The sequence below is a fragment of the Lissotriton vulgaris genome, chromosome 1_1 (genome assembly GCF_964263255.1).
Source record: "Lissotriton vulgaris chromosome 1_1, aLisVul1.2, whole genome shotgun sequence".
NCBI classification, from domain to species: domain Eukaryota; kingdom Metazoa; phylum Chordata; class Amphibia; order Caudata; family Salamandridae; genus Lissotriton; species Lissotriton vulgaris.
Window position 1 is genome coordinate 1,610,979,520 of NC_141685.1, and position 17,376 is coordinate 1,610,996,895.

At 49.1% G+C, this 17,376-nt stretch overlaps 1 protein-coding gene across 6 annotated transcripts in view; it reads right to left on the reverse strand.

Annotated features, from left to right (window-relative positions):
* Positions 1-17,376, reverse strand: part of LOC147750884 (uncharacterized) — a 1,319,653-nt gene that overhangs the window by 614,211 nt on the left and 688,066 nt on the right. For all 6 annotated transcript variants that reach the window (XM_086918405.1, XM_086918419.1, XM_086918411.1 and 3 more), the window contains one exon: positions 12,728-12,805. In XM_086918405.1, coding sequence (XP_086774531.1) covers positions 12,728-12,805 — 78 coding nt within the window. The remainder of the gene's footprint in view (positions 1-12,727; positions 12,806-17,376) is intronic.

The following is a 17,376-nucleotide window of genomic DNA, read 5'->3' on the forward strand; positions in this document are numbered from 1 at the left end:
TTCGGGTTGAGAACCTGGCTGTTGGACATTGACAGAAGAGATTGGCTGGATTGGACATGCATGAGATGGTCTTGAGACAGAAGGAAGAGTTCCGTGAACCAAAACTAGCGAGCCCAGGCGGGAGCTATCAGAATCATTTTGCATCAGTCCATCTTGAGTTTCCTGAGGACTCGAGGGATCAGGGGAAACGGAGGAAAGGCGTAAACAAATGCGCCGGACCAAGACATCAAAAGCGCATTCCCCAGCGATCTCCGATGGTGTTCCCTGCTTGCATAATACCGGCATTTCTTGTTTACCGGCGTGGCGAACAGGTCGATCGCTGGTGTCCCCCACTGAATCGTTCAATTCCCATTCGTGAGAAATCGCTCTTAGACAGCTTAGAGTATCCGCCTTTGTGTTGTATACACCTGGCAGATGCTCTGCCACAAGCGTGATGTTCTGTGAAATCGCCCATTCCCACAGCAGCTGAGCCTCCTTGGACAGCTGTGACGATCTTGTGCCTCCCTGTTTGTTGACATAGTGCATAGCCGTGGTGTTGTCCGTACGCACTAGGATGGATGAGTTTCTTATCCTTGGGAGGAAAGCCAACAGAGCCAACCAAATGGCTCTCAGCTACAGAACATTTATATGAAGACGACGTTCCACCGGCGTCCAATGCCCACTGACTTGGAGATCTTGCATGACCGCTCCCCATCATTGAAGGGAGGCATCTGTTGTAATGATGCAGGGAGCCGGAGGCATTCTGAAACTGAGACCCACCGAGTGGTGAGATCTTTTTATCCACCAGGCGGCCGCCTGCTTCATCTGTAGGGTGACCGTGACCTTGTCGTTGAATGAACCGTCCACTTACCTCCACTGAAGGTCTAGTTGCTCTTGCAAGGGACGCATTTGCAGCCTGCAGTGCGGAATCAATTGACTACAAGATGAAATCGACCCTAGAAGAGACTTGTACATCCTGATACTGAATGCTTCTTTCGCAGTCGACTTGCCGAAGAAATGAGTCTTGCTTGTCTTTCTTCTGATGGGAAGGCTTTGCAAGCCTGCGCGTCGATAAGATCGCCCAGGAATCTCGCAGAATTGGTCGGACGAAGGACCGATTTCTCCCTGTTGAGCTGGAAGCCTAGTTGATCGAACAGACGCAAACATGTCTCTACTGCTCCTGCGGCCGCTTGGTAACTTGGTGCCTTCAGCAGCCAGTCGTCCAAGTACGGGAAGACTTCTAGCGACTGCCTTCTCAGAAAAGCTGACACTGGGGCCAGCACATTAGTGAATATCCGCAACGCTGATCTTAACCCAAACGGGAGCATCACGAATTGGAAGGGACTCTTGCACACTGTGAAGCGAAGGAAACGTCTGTGAGCTGGGTGGATCGGGATATGGAAGTAGGCATCTTCTAGGTCTAACGTAGCTGTTGGACCTGGCCCTTTTGGCAGGTTCACCCCGAGACTTTCTGCTTTTTCCTAGCCTGTTTCTGGAACCTGGTGGGGTGATTTTAGGCCTCGGCGCACTTTTTCACTGTGGTACAGTGTAAAGTGCTTGAGCTCTCTGTGTATGTGTGGTGAGTGACCTGCCCTCCCATAGGAATAAATGGGGAATATGTATGCCCATGGTAGTTCCTGATGTGTGGGGAGTGCAGGGGCGAGTTTGGTATGAGAGAACTCGTGAGACTGAATGCTGCGAAATGGTATATGCGGCATGATTGTGTCTAGTCTAGAAGTGCCACTTTTAGAAGTTGGCATATTTGTGTAATTTGTGTCTGGCGTGTGATTGGCTGGTGAGCCTGGGTCAGGAGTGCCTGGGCCTGCTTGTGGATTGACTGTCTGGTTTGAGGGTGACAGGGGCTGGAGAGCCCAGGAGGTTGTCTGAGTCAGCCCATGGATGAAAGGCAGCATCTGCTGCCAGGGAAGTGGGAGGAGATGGCACCTGATAGTGAAGGGCTGTGCCTGCCAAACCACAATGCTGGCTCCACCCCCCGCTGGGCGACTGTCACCTCTGTCCCTGATACTGACAGGACTTCCAGTTCTAGCTGGTTCTCACACTGCCTACACAAAGACTTCAAAGACTTTTCTGTGTATAAGAAGGGGCTGTGTCCCCTTCCAAAATGTTCTTGTTTCTGAATCTGCCAGGGGCGTGCTGCTGCTGGGGCTCAGGGGAATCCCTGGGCCCTGCCCAGCCCCTGGACACTTGATGGACTTGCCCTGGGATCCTTTGGACCTTCTTATCCCCCCAGGACTTTGCTGCATCTCCTGAAAGACTTTACTGGACTTTGGATGTCCTTATAGCGCTGGGGGCGCTGTAGTTCGATTCTTAGCGCTTTATTTGAACTCCTGGGCTTGAGGGCGCGTGTTCTTGCCCTTTAGCGCTTTGGAGCGCTTTATCTTGCCCAAGCGCTTAGTAGCGCTTTCATTTGCATATTTAATGAAGCCGATGCTACCCGGCATTGCCTCGTGTTGATTTCACTGCCGCTGGCCCGGAGATCGAGAGAGAGGAGCGGCGCCCGCCCTCCCCTGCCAAGGGCCGCGCTGCCATTGGCGGCCCTCGGTGCAGGAAGCCAGGCAGATTCTTCTGAGACGTGGGCGGGGCCTCGAGGCGGCCATTTCCGCTTACCCCTGCCTGGGAGAAGCCTGCCTTCCTCGTTGCCGGTCTCCCGTGTGGAGAGGGAGACCGGAATTGCTGGGAGCGGCATGAGGAGCTGAGGCGTAGCGGAGGGGGCACGGGGCACATTGCCGGTGCCCGCCCCCACCGCACGTCGAAGACCGAAGAAGAAGCATGGCGGCCGGTGAACAGGGCACCCGTGTGCCGAGGGAGCCCTGCAGCGAGAGGAGCCGCACCTGCTGCACAGAGGAGCCCCCGGTGAGTGACGCCCGTAGTGAGGAAGGGCTGGGGGGGCTCTGCGACGCTGATGTTGGTGCCGGTCGAGGCACTGAGTAAGGGCGGCCCGAATGGCAGTGGGTCGCCCACCGTGGTTACAGAGCCCACGAGGGGCTCTTGAGGGCCCGCATTGCTGAATGTTGGTGCCGCTTCGAGGAACTGAGTAAGGGCGGCCCGAATGGCAGTGGGTCGCCCCACCGTGGTTACAGAGCCCGCGAGGGGCTCTTGAGGGCCCGCATTGCTGTCCGTTATTAAGGGGCATTTGATATTTTGAGCCCTGAGAGGCTCCTTGCCCCATGAGGTTTAGAGCCCCGTGAGGCTCTTGGGGGACACCAGTGTTTTTAGAGCCAGAGTGGCTCCAACGTGCGCAGTGTTTGCTCCAGAGCCTGTGTGGCTCTAACCGCTTGGCGCAGTTATGTTCCAGGGCCAGTGAAGGTCCTGGTGCAGTTTTGTTGATGTCTCAGCTGCCCAGCAATTAGTGACAGAGTCCCTGTGTGGGACAGAGGTGGCACAGTGGTGTCAGGCCTGCTACAGCTGCGCAGCACTTAGTGCCAGCTGCAACGTTTAGGCCCTTGTGATTGTTTCCAGGTGCCCAGCAAGTAGTGGGCACCTGCTACGTTTAGGTTTTGCGCCAGTGGCGCACCCCTGGACTGGCGCTGCATGGCAGCGCGCCCTGACATTTGGACACAGGGCGTCTGAGTCCCAACAAGGCCAGTTGGCTTAGGGACTGCCACAGGTGGTGGCTTATGTAAGTTCTGCGTAATGTGATTTCTATGTTTTTAATAGTAATTGCCTACTGTGTGTTTTTGCGCTAATGTGTTGTTCTGGCACCTCTGAATGTTTTTAGGCATCATGTGTCTTTCTTTCCCTGCGCTGCACCTCTGAATGTTTTAGGCATCATGTGTCTTCTTGCGCTGCACCTCTGAATGTATTTTATTGCATCATGTGCTTTGTTCTTAACACCGCTGAATGTGTAGGTTTATGCATCATGTGTTTCTCTTTACTACTGCTCTGAATGTATATTTATGCATCATGGGTAATGTGTCCTTTCCTAGACCCCTAAACGCTGTGTGATACTTAGGTGGTTGTCCTTACACCTCTGAATGTTTTAGGCATCATGTGTTTGTCCTTTATTACTCCTCTGAATGTGTTTCATGCATCATGGGTAATGTTTTCTTGTTTATACCCCTAAATGTATTTTATTCTTAGGTGGTAGTTCTTTTAGTACAGGTGGTCCTAGTGAGGTCCTGGTACCTGTTCCCAGTAGTTACTGGATGTGATTTATAACTGTTATGTTGTGCTACAGTGATTTTATATTCTTTTATTCTAATTTCTGACAGTATTTCATTTCTACTAAGTGATGATTATGACAGTGGCCCATGTGGCCCTGTCTTGTGAATAATCCCTTGTGAATATTGCCCGTGCCAGTTGGCACAATGTACATGTGTGATTCTATCTGATATGTTTTGACAATTCAGAAGTTATTTTTACATAACCTTGTGTGGAGTTCCTTTTTGTGGTATGCCTAGGATGTTGTTGCTGTTGTGTGCTGGCGCAAATGCTTTACACACTGCCTCCGAGTTTAGCCTTACTGCTTGTGCCAAGCTACCAAGGGGGTGAGCAGGGGTTATCTTGGCGTGTGACTTCCTTGCCCTGACTAGAATGGTGGTTTCTGCCTGGCTTTGGCGTCAGCCTTAGCCTACCAGAAATAGCCAGTCCTAACAGTAGCCATAAAGTCGCCTGGATTCAGGAGGCACAAGATGTCCTGGATTGAGATCATCCGAAATGAAAGTTTCACGAGATAGGTGTTGAGCTCCCTTAAGCCCAAGATCGGACGCCACTTGTCCTTTGTTTGGTGAATAAGGAAAAACCTGGAATAGAAGCCTTCGCCTCTTTGCGATAGAGGGACACATTGGATCGCCCCTTTCTGAAGCATTTGTTGAACTTCCAATTGCAGAAGGCTTAGGTGTTTCGTATTGGTGGCGTGGGGAGCTCTGCAAATCCTGGAACTCTAATGTGTGTCCCTGACGGATGATGTTCAATACCCACTGATCCGATGTTATCTGTTCCCAGCTGTTCAGATGTTGAGAGATCCTGCCGCCCACTGGTGACACATGGGACGGAGGAACAGTCGGCAGAGTCAGGAGGCCGCTATTGACGCTTGGAGGCGTCCCTGCCTTGACGACCTTGTCGCCCACGTGAGTTTTGGCGAGAGAAAGATTGCGATTGTGATTGTCGCTGATAGTACTGATTACCGTACTGATGCCTGTACGATTGAGATTGGTGAGAATAGCGTTGTTGTTGGAAACTATCTCTTGTCACTGTGAAGCCTCTTTCTCTTGCTCCACGGAAAGGTGTCTTCCTATATTGCAGGGTGCCCAGGGACCGAGCCGTCTCCGTGTCTTTCTTTATTCCCTGTAGAGCATCATCAACATGTTTCCCAAACAGCATGTCTACGTCAAAGGGTAAGTCCAGGATTTTATTCTGGACTTCAGGATGTCCATCGCACAGTCTATTATTTCCGATGAGGAGCGTTGTCCCTCCTCCAGGAGTTTCTGGGCCTCAGCCTTAGGATCGTCAGGAAGCTGGTCCAGGTATGGCGAGATGTCACTCCACATCTGACGGTTGTACCGTGCTAGGACTGCTAGGGCATTGGAAGCCCTGACTAGCAAACTAGCAATAGACGAAAAACGCTTCCCTGCGTTATCTAATCATCTTCCTTCCCTGTCCGGTGAAGCTTTTAGAGGAGCGGATGGATTGCACGACTTTCGTTGATCTGCTTGCGATATCACCGAATCCGGTCTAGGTTGGCCAATAAAGCAAGCTGGACTGTTATCCGGCGCCTTATATTTCTTCTCCAAGCGCGGGAGGACCGGAATGACCGTAGCCGGCGCCTGCATCAATTTCTTTCCCTCTTCCCATATGTGGTCCATGAGGGGAATGGAGCGGACAGCCTTGCGATATGACTCGGTGAAATCATATAGAAAACAATCCGTGGAAGTTATGTTATGTTATGTTAATAACTTTTATTCGGCGCACAGCTGCTCCAGTTGAAGGCATGGCGAGTTTAAAACGTGCCGTGGCCCTATCCATCAGGTTGTGAAAACCTCCCATGTCCACTGGAGGCGAGTCTATCGGATCCAGTATTGGGGATGCCGGATCCGGAATAACGTATTGATCCCATTCAACATCAGGATCTTGAGCCTGATTATCTCCCTCATCATCCTCTGAAGTGTCAACACGGGTAGGCTCTACCCTCTGAGGAACCTCTACAGCCTCCTCTACATGCGGGGGCGGTGAAGAGCAAGTAGCCGACAATTGTGGATGCTCCTGCGCCTGCCCTTGCACTGGACGCAACGCCTGCATGCTGCGATATTCTTCCAACATAGCTCGTAAGTCTGTAAGCAAAGTAATAGGCATTGAGACCATACCCTGCTGATCAGGGACTTCCAGGTATGCTACACGATCCTGCTGCTGCTGTTGTTGCTGATGATAAAAATATTCATTCTCTGGCTCAGAGTCATGAAATTTTAGGTGCAACTGTGATGGATTATACGCATCCCTAAAGTCACCATCTTCCTCATCCGAGTACTCTTCCTCGTCAAACAATAAGGCCGGAGGTATCGGAGTTAACTTCCTCGGCGAAGTCATATCCGGTGTACTACGCCTTTTCCTAGAGTTCTCAGCCCTCACCAACGTCGCCGCTTCCATCGTCGACGGTGGCGTCGTCAACGGCAGAATTGGCATTGTCGTCGTCTAATTCATCATCGACGGGATTGTCATAGTCGACGGGATTGTCATCGTCGACGGGATTGTCGTCGTCGACGGGATTGTCGTCGTCGACGGGATTGTCGTCGACATCTTCGTCAACGGTGTTGTTGTCGTCGTCGTCGACGATGTTACCTTAGTCGACAGGAGCTTCTTCTTCGTCGATGGCAAAGGGGATGACGTCATCGGTGGTAAACTCGACGACAATGTCATCGACGATGTCTTTGATCCTTTACTCTTGCCAGCTGAAGAAGCCTCCACAGCTGACTTCTTGAAAGATTTAGAACCTTCAGCCTGATGGGATGGCCCAGCCGAGCCATCATCTTTCTTTGACTTTGGTACCTGAGGTACCGGCCTCTCCCTCTCATTTTCACTTCCGTGAGGAGATTTGCCAGGCCCAGGCTTGTCAGACCTGTCAGAAGTCCCACGCACAGCCTTCGAGGGGGTTTCCGAAGAAACTGAAGTAGATGACCTACCCCTCTTCTGTGACCTTTTAGAAGAAGTAGATGAAGCAGCATCCTCTTCATCACTAGAAATAACCCTATCTCTCGTCTTCATCTCCTGTAACCAAGTCAGCAGACGCCCCTCACGGTCACGTAGGGTCTTAGTCGAAAAGGTCCTGCAAATCTTACAATCTGCCACCTTATGATCTGGGTATAAGCAATATATACAGTCCTTGTGCTTATCCTCAGCAAAAAGTCGTTTTTTAGAACATGTGGCACAAGGCCTGAACAGGCTCTTCTTCTCCTTGTCAGCCATCAAATAAAGTTGTTAACAAATCCTGTCAGGATTTAGAAGAAACAGTACCTCAAGAAGAAAAACTAGAGCAGAGCTCTATGGAGACTCCCTATCACCAACGTGCGGTAGAAAATCTGAGGCTCGGAGCTTTCTCAGGAATGTTCCAGAGGGGGAGGCTGATCTGATTGGTTGGTGCTCTATTTTTGGGTCTTTTTACAAAAGGACACCTATAGGCTACAAAAAAGTATCTACCTAGGTGTGTGTGTGTGTATATGTATATATATATATATATATATATATATATATATATATAATTACCAAGGCTCCCATTGCGACGACGGGGAATGATCCAAGCTATGGGAATCTATGAAAGTTCCAATACTGGAGTAACCCACTCTTGCCACAAGAGTAAAACAAGCATTTACAATGCAATGGTTTTGCCTTTGTTAAAGTTAGAGCTATTGCCATTGCTCTTGACATTATTTTTATTTATGTTTTTGTAACATAAATAAATGGCATTGTCATTTACAATGCCACTAGCTTTATCTATCGCAAATGACACACACAAACACACACAGAGCCGCCCCACACACACACCCACACAGAGCCCCGCACACACAGCCCCCCACACACACAGCCCCACAGAGCCCCCCACACACACAGCCACACAGAGCCCTCCACACACACAGCCACACAAAGCTTCCTACACACACAGCCACACAGAGCCCTCCACACACACCAACACAGCACAAGCAGGCAACAGGGGCAGACGGAGGCACAAGCAGGCAACAGGGGCAGACGGAGGCACAAGCAGGCAACAGGGGCACACAGAGGCACAAGCAGGCAACAGGGGCCCACAGAGGCACAAGCAGGCAACAGGGGCCCACAGAGGCACAAGCAGGCAACAGGGGCACACAGAGGCACAAGCAGACAACAGGGGCACACAGAGGCACAAGCGGGCAACAGGGGCACAAGGAGGCACAAGCGGGCAACAGGGGCACAAGCAGGCAACAGGGGCACGAAAACGGAGGCACAAGCAGGCAACAGGGGCAGGTGGAGAAAACACAATTTTCAACAGCCCACTTGGCTCTGCAACAGTTGCCTTTGAAAAGCAATACGGCGTAATGGGCATGATCAAATCCCGTCCCCTGCATAAAAAAAAACAACAGCCTGAGGCGACTGCTAACACAGATGTAGTACAAGGCATTACACGGCAAGGGTGCTGCTGCCGGCAATTATCCTGGTATTTAAACAAATCTCTCTCTCTCACACACAGAGCCGCCCCACACACACCCCCACACAGAGCCCCGCACACACAGCCACACAGAGCCCCCCACACACACAGCCACACAGAGCCCTCCACACACACAGCCACACAAAGCTTCCTACACACACAGCCACACAGAGCCCTCCACACACACCAACAGCACAAGCAGGCAACAGGGGCAGACGGAGGCACAAGCAGGCAACAGGGGCAGACGGAGGCACAAGCAGGCAACAGGGGCAGACGGAGGCACAAGCAGGCAACAGGGGCACACAGAGGCACAAGCAGGCAACAGGGGCACACAGAGGCACAAGCAGGCAACAGGGGCACACAGAGGCACAAGCAGGCAACAGGGGCACACAGAGGCACAAGCAGGCAACAGGGGCACACAGAGGCACAAGCAGGCAACAGGGGCACACAGAGGCACAAGCAGGGGCACACAGAGGCACAAGCAGGCAACAGGGGCACACAGAGGCACAAGCAGGCAACAGGGGCACACAGAGGCACAAGCAGACAACAGGGGCACACAGAGGCACAAGCAGACAACAGGGGCACACAGAGGCACAAGCAGGGGCACAAGCAGGCAACAGGGGCACACAGAGGCACAAGCAGGCAACAGGGGCACACAGAGGCACAAGCAGACAACAGGGGCACACAGAGGCACAAGCAGACAACAGGGGCACACACGTGCAAAAGACACCCACAAGCTGACAGCCCAATTATCTTGAGCCACAAAATGTATACAGACCCTTAATTCAAATGTCATTTTTAATTTCAAAATTCCCACTGGCCAGCAGATCACGTTCTGCTTCAGGATCTTAGAAATCTCGCATCTCTTGCCCATCCACAGTAAGAAAATGGTGGCCCAGCCTCCAATTAAATCCCGTTACTTTATGGGAATTCTTTGGACATGGGGGCTTTTAAAACCTCTTCAGGTTACACTTCATATCGTTAGAACATGGTTCACACATTTTATGCCTCAAAAGTAGATTCATTGGGGGTGGCGTTGCCAACAGCATGGCCGGTAAAGACTCACATCTCCGCTCCGGAGAGATGATCTGAAGCAGACGTTAGGAATTTCCTGAAAAGTCCCGATTTCGGGGTAAATAGCCAGCAGAAGGTCTAGACGCCACTGGAGGACCGACACAGGAATACAGCCGCCTAGAACCTGGAAACACGGGGGCAGTAAGGCCCAAGATGGCGGCGAGGGGCGCGTAACCAGCAGAGAGGTAAGGGCCAGAACAGACACCCGAGCAGCCCCAGCCGCGAGAGCCAGACTACACCACCAAGACGCGGCAGCAGACAACAGCATAGGGAGAGAGGCACAGCGGCCGACCGCCGACACCCAGAGCTGCGCCCCGGGGGCAAAGCACGGCGCGACACAAGCTAGGCAGGAAGAGCGGACGCAGGAGCCCGACGGTGAAGCCAAGTGCCGAAGCGGGTGAGCGATATGGTCCAGACGCACAATTGAGCTGGTGTGAGGGACCCAGAGGCACTGAGGGAGTACAGCCGCCTAGAACCCGATATCACTGTGGGAGCAACGGGACGGGACAGTCAGCTGAGCAGCCCTAACCGCGAGAGCCAGATCGCCGGAGCTGCGCCTCGGGGGTACCACACGGCCCGACAAAGCTAGGCCTGAAGATCTGACCCAGGAGCCCGGCGGTGCAGCTGAGTGCAGAAGCGGGTGAAAGACATTGTCCAGGCGCATGACTGAGCTGGCGTGGAGCCCCGGAGGCACTGAGGCGATGGACGACGGGGGGGGGGGGGGGGCTGTATCTGGTGGAACACTCCAGGGGCACCACGCAGACGGCATCATCGGGAGTCTTCCCACTGCGGGAGAGAGGGTGGACGCCTCAAAGAACGGGAGTCTCCCTGCGGTCACACTGGACGCAGCTGCGGGAGGAACCACAGACAGACAGAACGGCGGAGCAAGGCGGCGCGAACCTGGCCCCCCAAAGATGGCAGCGGCGCCTGGATTCGGCGGACAAGTCTAGGGCCTACGGGGCGGTAGAGCACGTTGCGGCAGTTTAACGCCCTGGGGCGAGCTCTGAAAAGGACGCCAGTGTGAGGTCTCGCAGCAGAACTACAGACACAGTAAGGTTTTTCGGCAGGGGTCAGATACAGTGAAGAGGAGGAGCGGTGTGGTCTCGCACACTAAGGGAGCTACGGACTCTACGGGGGGGCGGGAGGGGACACGGACGGCAAAGCACTCACGCAAGCAGGAAAGGGTGCCGGCTCAATGCCGGGACAGATTTGGGGGCGTTCCCGGCGTCGCGTGACGTCGGCAAAAGCCAAAGAATGTCGGGAACGCCCCCGTGTCTGGTCCGGCATTGACGGACAGGCCCCTCGTCCAATGGCTAGGCTCCATTTATGGAGCCAGCCAATGAATGACGAGGGCCGACCCAAAGCCACACTACAGTTCTCATCAGGTTTTCGCCTGCGCGAAAAAGATGCGCAGAGCGCATCTTTTTGGCGAGGCAAAACCTAAACAGACATTTTTAAATAGCCATCAACAGATTTGAGATTCATGAAATGTGCACAATGTTTGAACATTCCTTCAGGAATGCTTTTTCATGTTCCCCTCAGTGCTTTGACTGGATTCTGCTGGCATATTGATTCTGGGCACTAGGAGACTGATAACGCACAATGTAAGTGGTCTGACCTCAAGCATGGCGATAAGTGTTTAATTTCAAATGCTGTACAGTGTCTTTAGTAAAACCATGTAAATATGATACAAAAGCCACAACTGGCCACAGATCATCGTGGATTCTACATCACCCACATGTGTGGCTTTAAAACCATGGGTTCAGGACTGCCACTGAAAGTCTGAACTGTTGTAGGCAAAATTTGCAATTAACACATGTCAAAGTAATCAGCTTTTGACAGATGCCTACCTTTTTTACACTTGCTAAGTCACCAAGAAGTGGTGCCTGGAGCCTAACAGCTTTGGATGCACAATGGATGAAAGGTTGCAATGCCAGACAAGAATTGGAATGTCTCTAAAGCAACACAGTGTGAAAATACATAAAGTGCAGAAGGAACTTTGTTACGCCTAGAAGTCACTTTGTCATGAGTTGACTTAGGAAAGGGCTACAGAAACAACCTACATAGCATTATAATACTGATCAAAAATCGAATTCAGTGACAGTGATCAGGCGTTGACTGTTCAGAGCCGACCAATGACTTGTGTAATTTCAGGGTTTACTCAAAAGGCATTAGTTTTGGGCAACTGGCTTGCTATAAGACCTCCTGCAAGTCAGGGGTAGGCAGGTGATAGAAACATGTCTTACCTTATCTGAGCAGCATGAAAGGAATGGAAGAGCATTGGATTTAAGAAGGCACAGCAGTGTATGCAGTCAGTCCCCATATCCTTGCTAGACTGCTTAAAACTTTGCATAACTTCACATACAAATGTTAGGAAAGCTGAACCCAGAATCTCACTGTAGAACATAACAGTGAATCTGCCATCCTATTTGTTTTTTTCAGGGGAAATTTCCTCAGCTTGACCAAGCCCAACGTCAGAAAACAATTATATAAATAAAACTTAGAAGGGTGTGGCACTGTTCATCCTGAACAAATGCACCGTTACCCACATCGTTTTAAAACAAGTGTATCAATAGCTAGATGGCAGAATGAACATGGTATGTGAATTTGTAACATATTTCGGCTTTAAAACATTACCAACACAATACAATGCCACTATAGTCCAAGTCTCTATGAAGACCTCCTACAGCAAGATGAATACCGGGTGGCCACATTGTGCTTCCTACAGAATGAAGCACAATGACATTTAATTGATATTATTGGACAGAAGAACAACAAATTAAAGGCCCAACTATGTGAAAAATTCTTTTAACTCACTGTTACCTATATAACAATGTTCTTTTGTTCTCCTAAACATTGCCTCTGAGATACATGGGCATTAAGACCATCCAGAAGGATATGTTGCTGAAAAAGCAATGCGTTCACAATAAGATCTTTGTCAACCTCTTCAGTATATTCACAGTCCTGACTCCCACCTAGTCATCCATAATCTTTCACTAAAAGAAATCTAGAACTAGTTTCACTTTTCTAATGCTTACTCACCGGTTCCTCTTTAAACATATTTTCACAGTCTTCCACACACTGTTTTTCTGGTATGTGAATTGTCCATGTGAGAGGCAACTGGAAAAAACAAACTGTGCAAACTTAGATACTTATTGTAATCCTGTTTGAAATATTTTTTATTCACCACAAATCTTTTAAACACACAATCTTAGTGTCATCAATCCATGCCCGCATTACAGCCCACTACACAAGACATATTTAATTCCTGTTGCACCTTTCACATGTCATTTGGAGCTTCTTTTCTGGATTGCTCTTTAATTATCAGGTGTTACTATCAGGTGGCCCCTCCACTAGTATGGTCCTACACCTACATACCTTTATCCATTTAATGTGTTTGTATTTTGTATACACTTCTTCTAGAGGGGAGTCCCCCATATTCCAGTATAAGTAAATTAGACAGAAAAATTAGAGATTGTGTATTACACAGTATACACCTGTATCAAGAGTAAAATCTTAAATGCTATTTGAGTACATATGTTTTTATTATTCTTTCGCCTATTCCATTAAGAAATTCCATTAAGAAATGTGACTTCCATACAGATGCATGAAGAAAAGTTATAATTCAGCCAACACGTGTTTCGCCCAAATGGCTATAATAGGTCTAGGGTTGTTCCAATGTTGAAAGGTTAATATTAAAGCTCAAATGAGTACTTGTTTTCATAAGGCTAAGCCCTATTCAAATAAACCTGAGCACCAAAAGACCTTTTCATCCGATAGCACTGACCACATACCTAAATCATCTAGGAGTGGGTATATGGAACTACAACTTAGACATAAAGAAAGTGAATGTATATTACATCTTGACATAGTACTACATGGTCTCAATAGGGAGGCAGAAAATCATTTATGGATATTTTAACGAATTAATGCCACATTTGAAAAATGCATAATATCTTAAGGCAAAAGATCTGAATTAATTTTTAACTGATACGGAGATGACACTAGTAACACATTGGGCAGCGATCACCTGTCATCATGCTCTAATCCTCATCCAATATGGAACTCAGTGACTTCAGATCCATAACCAAATTGTACATCCTGAATGATTCTGACCTTATATGCCCTGCTCTAGGTTATGAACCATACCAGGTACAACACAGTGATTGCTATATGTTGACTCAAACCAATTTACTGTCTTAACTGTGTTTTGATTAGGAATATAACAGCTAATTGACTAAGACAATGTGGATGTTGTCTTTATATTTACCTACAGTTATACAATTCTTATTGTATTCAAATATTGACAGAAGAGGTACTAGTTTTCTAAAGGACAAGTTACTTACCTTCGATAACGCCTTATCTGGTAGAGACATGATCTAGCCGCAGATTCCTTACTTTAGAATTTCCCAGGCGTCAGGGCGTCTACAGAAGACTTTTGCTAGATCAAAACCCATGTATGCCGGTAGGTGTCATCGGTCTGCGTGATGTTGTCGCTGGTGTCCGCACCAGAAGGGATGTCTGCATCACCTATATATGAGCCACGTCGGCATGCTGCCCTAGTTACTTTTCACAACTTCTCACGCCAGGAGCACAGATCCATGAAGTGCACCAACAGTAGTGTGTTGAGAACTAGGGCCTTGAAAGGGATCAGCCCTGACCCTAAAAACCTGTCTGCAGTGCAGAGGAATGGGTGAGTCGGGTGGAATATGCGGCTAGATTATGGCTCTATCAGATAACGCGTTACCAAAGGTAAGTAACTTGTCCATCTGATACATCTAACAGCAGATTCCTTACCTTAGAATAGATACCCCAGCCATACCATCCCTGGAAGAGGAACTGCAGACAAGTTTTGACCAGGAAGTCATGCAGGACAGAGTGGCCAAAAAAGCCATCCCTGCGGACTAGACTGTCCAGGCATAGCACTTATGTGCAGTGAAGCACACGTTGCTTCCTGAGAAATGTCAAGGACTGGAACACCACGTTGCAATGCTGTGTTTGCAGCCTTAGCTTTGGTCCTATGAGCTCTTGACCCTTTAGGAGGATGTTTCTTGGCGAGAGCGAAGCAAATTTTGATGCACAGGATGACCCAGTGCAAGATAGTCCTCTTCTGCACTGCACAACCTTTCTTTGATCCAACGTTCCCCTACGAAGAGTTGGTCATTCACCCAGAACTCTTTAATGTGGTTAAGGTAGAACAGCAACGCTCTTTTTTGGGTCCAGGTGGAGTCACTCTTCCTCATTAGAGGGGTGTGGAGGAGCATAGAAGGTGTGCAAGGAGACTGATTGCCCCACATGGAATGGTGTTACCACTTTTGGTAAGAAAGAGGCCATAGTGCGAAGCACCAACTTATCAGGGAAGATGGTCAGGTGAGCAGGCTTGAATGACAGCGCCTGCAATTTGCTCACCTTTCTGGCAGAAGTTGTTGCCCATAAAAAGGCGGTTCTGATGGAAAGCAGCTGGAGGGGTCAGTTGTGCAGAGTTTCGAACAGAGAGCACATCAGGAAGATGGAAATCAAATTAAGGTCCCACTGAGGCATGATGAATGGGGCAGGGGTGAACATATATGCAAGACCCTTAATAATATATATTTACAATAGGAGATTTAAATTAAGAGGTTTGTCTGGCTGCCTCAAAAAGGCAGATGAAGCCAAAAGGTACCCTTTAAGGGTGCCCAGAGCACTGCTGGGCAAGGGTCAAAATAAAGAGAAGGACTAGAGAGAGAGAGAGAGAGAGAGAGAGAGAGAGAGAGAGAGAGAGGCAGAAGGAGTATCAATAGACCGTTCTGTGCAATATTTTACATATTTCTGCCACCGGCAAGTGTCCACAGTCTTGGTAGAGGGATGCCTGGCTGCCAAAATCACATCATAGACTTCGGGAGGAAGATCGAATGCTGTCAACTGCCGCCGCTCAATCTCCATGCAAGAAGGCGCAGAGTTGACAGGTTCAGGTGGAGGACCCTAGCCAGCTGCTTTGACAGAAGATCCTCCTGAAGGGGCAGCCTGATTAAAGGATGGATGCTCAGTTGGAGAAGCTCGGGATACCAGACTCTCCGTGCCCAGCCCAGAGTCACAAGAATGACTTTGACCCAGTAGCTTCTGATCTTCTAGAGCACTCCGGAAAGGAGTAGTATTGGCAGAAATGTGTACAGGAGGCCCGAGATCCGCTCGAGGTGAAAAGTGTTGCTGAGCGAGTGCCGCCTAGGAAACACCAGCGCACAAAACTGATGACATTGCGTGTTCTCGGCGGAGGCGGGCAGATCTAACCAAGGCTCTCCCCACTTCTGAAACAGACTGTGAGCCACCTCCGGATGGAGGCGCCAATCGTGAGCTGATTTAGTCAGCCCTGGTGTTCAGGGAACCTGCCAAGCGTTGAACAGCCAGGGATATGCTCTGCACTCCAGCCATGTCCGGAGACGCAGGGTCTCTATACAAACCTCACCTGCTCTGTTTGTTGCAATACCACATGGCGGTACAGTTGTCCCTGAACACCTGAACCAGCTTTTCCTCGATGGAAGGAAAAAAAGCTTTATTTTCTTTTTTGTTGTTGCTAGAAACCAATCAATCTCCCAAATTGAACTCACTACCTAGCCAATTTGACATAGTGGACCAGATCTTTTATCCCCTCTTCCTAGCCTGTCACCCCTTGCAATCCTATAAGGTTCATTCTTGATTGTAGATCGCTATTTATTCAGCCAACCAAGATTGGAACGTGGGGTTTTCTGGATCCTTCCATCTAAATGCGATTAGCAGTCTAGCGACTAACTGATATGAAAACAAAGCTAGTCTGTATTGAATGTAACATACTTCTACTATCATGGCCCAGTACCATCAGAGAAAGGGGTGAGATAGACCCTTGTCCCAAATACCTTCTCCCAAAATATCTCTAAATCATTTTTTAGAAGAAACAACTTATTGCAGCCATAAAACATATGAACCAACTCAGCCGGAACAACCCCACACCTGGGGCACTTATCATTCTGGAAAAAAAAAGGGTGGGGGGTCAATAGGGGAAATTTTAATGACCACGGTAACTCAAACCCCTTTCATCAACTAAATAAACAAACAAGAGGTACCTGGTCAAATTGCTTTGCTAAGAGTTGTGTCGTGCCAAGGAGACCACTACACCAAACTGACCTCCCAATGGCAATACTAGGTTAGAAAAAGTCCCATCAGCCCACCCTTATTGGTGGAGTGTCGTCATGTGGGATATGGACCATGAACCAAGATTTTCTCCTGATGCATCTAGTAATGATGCAGAGATAGGTTCTGGAAGGTGGTCTTCTTAACCCAAGTATTGCAGAGGTAGGACCAATGGGGTGCAGTGCTAGTGAAAACAAAGAATAAGAGTGATTTTAAAATTGGCTCCTGTGACAAAAAATATGTTTATTCAGTATTGTCCAGGGTCAAGAGTAAAAACAACGCCTATAGTCTTAAAAAATGACTATATCATGGCGTAGTGCGTAGTGGTCGACATGTTTCAGCTCGGGGGACAACTAGTCCGAGCTTTCTTCAGGACCTAGAGATGTTCTGCATCTGCACTATTAGAGACAAGTGGTATAGTTAACATATTGGATTAGTCCTACCGGATCTTTGAGCCCAAAGTATTCCTTGGTAGTCGTCCAATTGGTCTGGATTTTCCTAAATGGAATGTGAGAGGCAATTGGTGAAGAAGTGGCACTTCAAAAGAC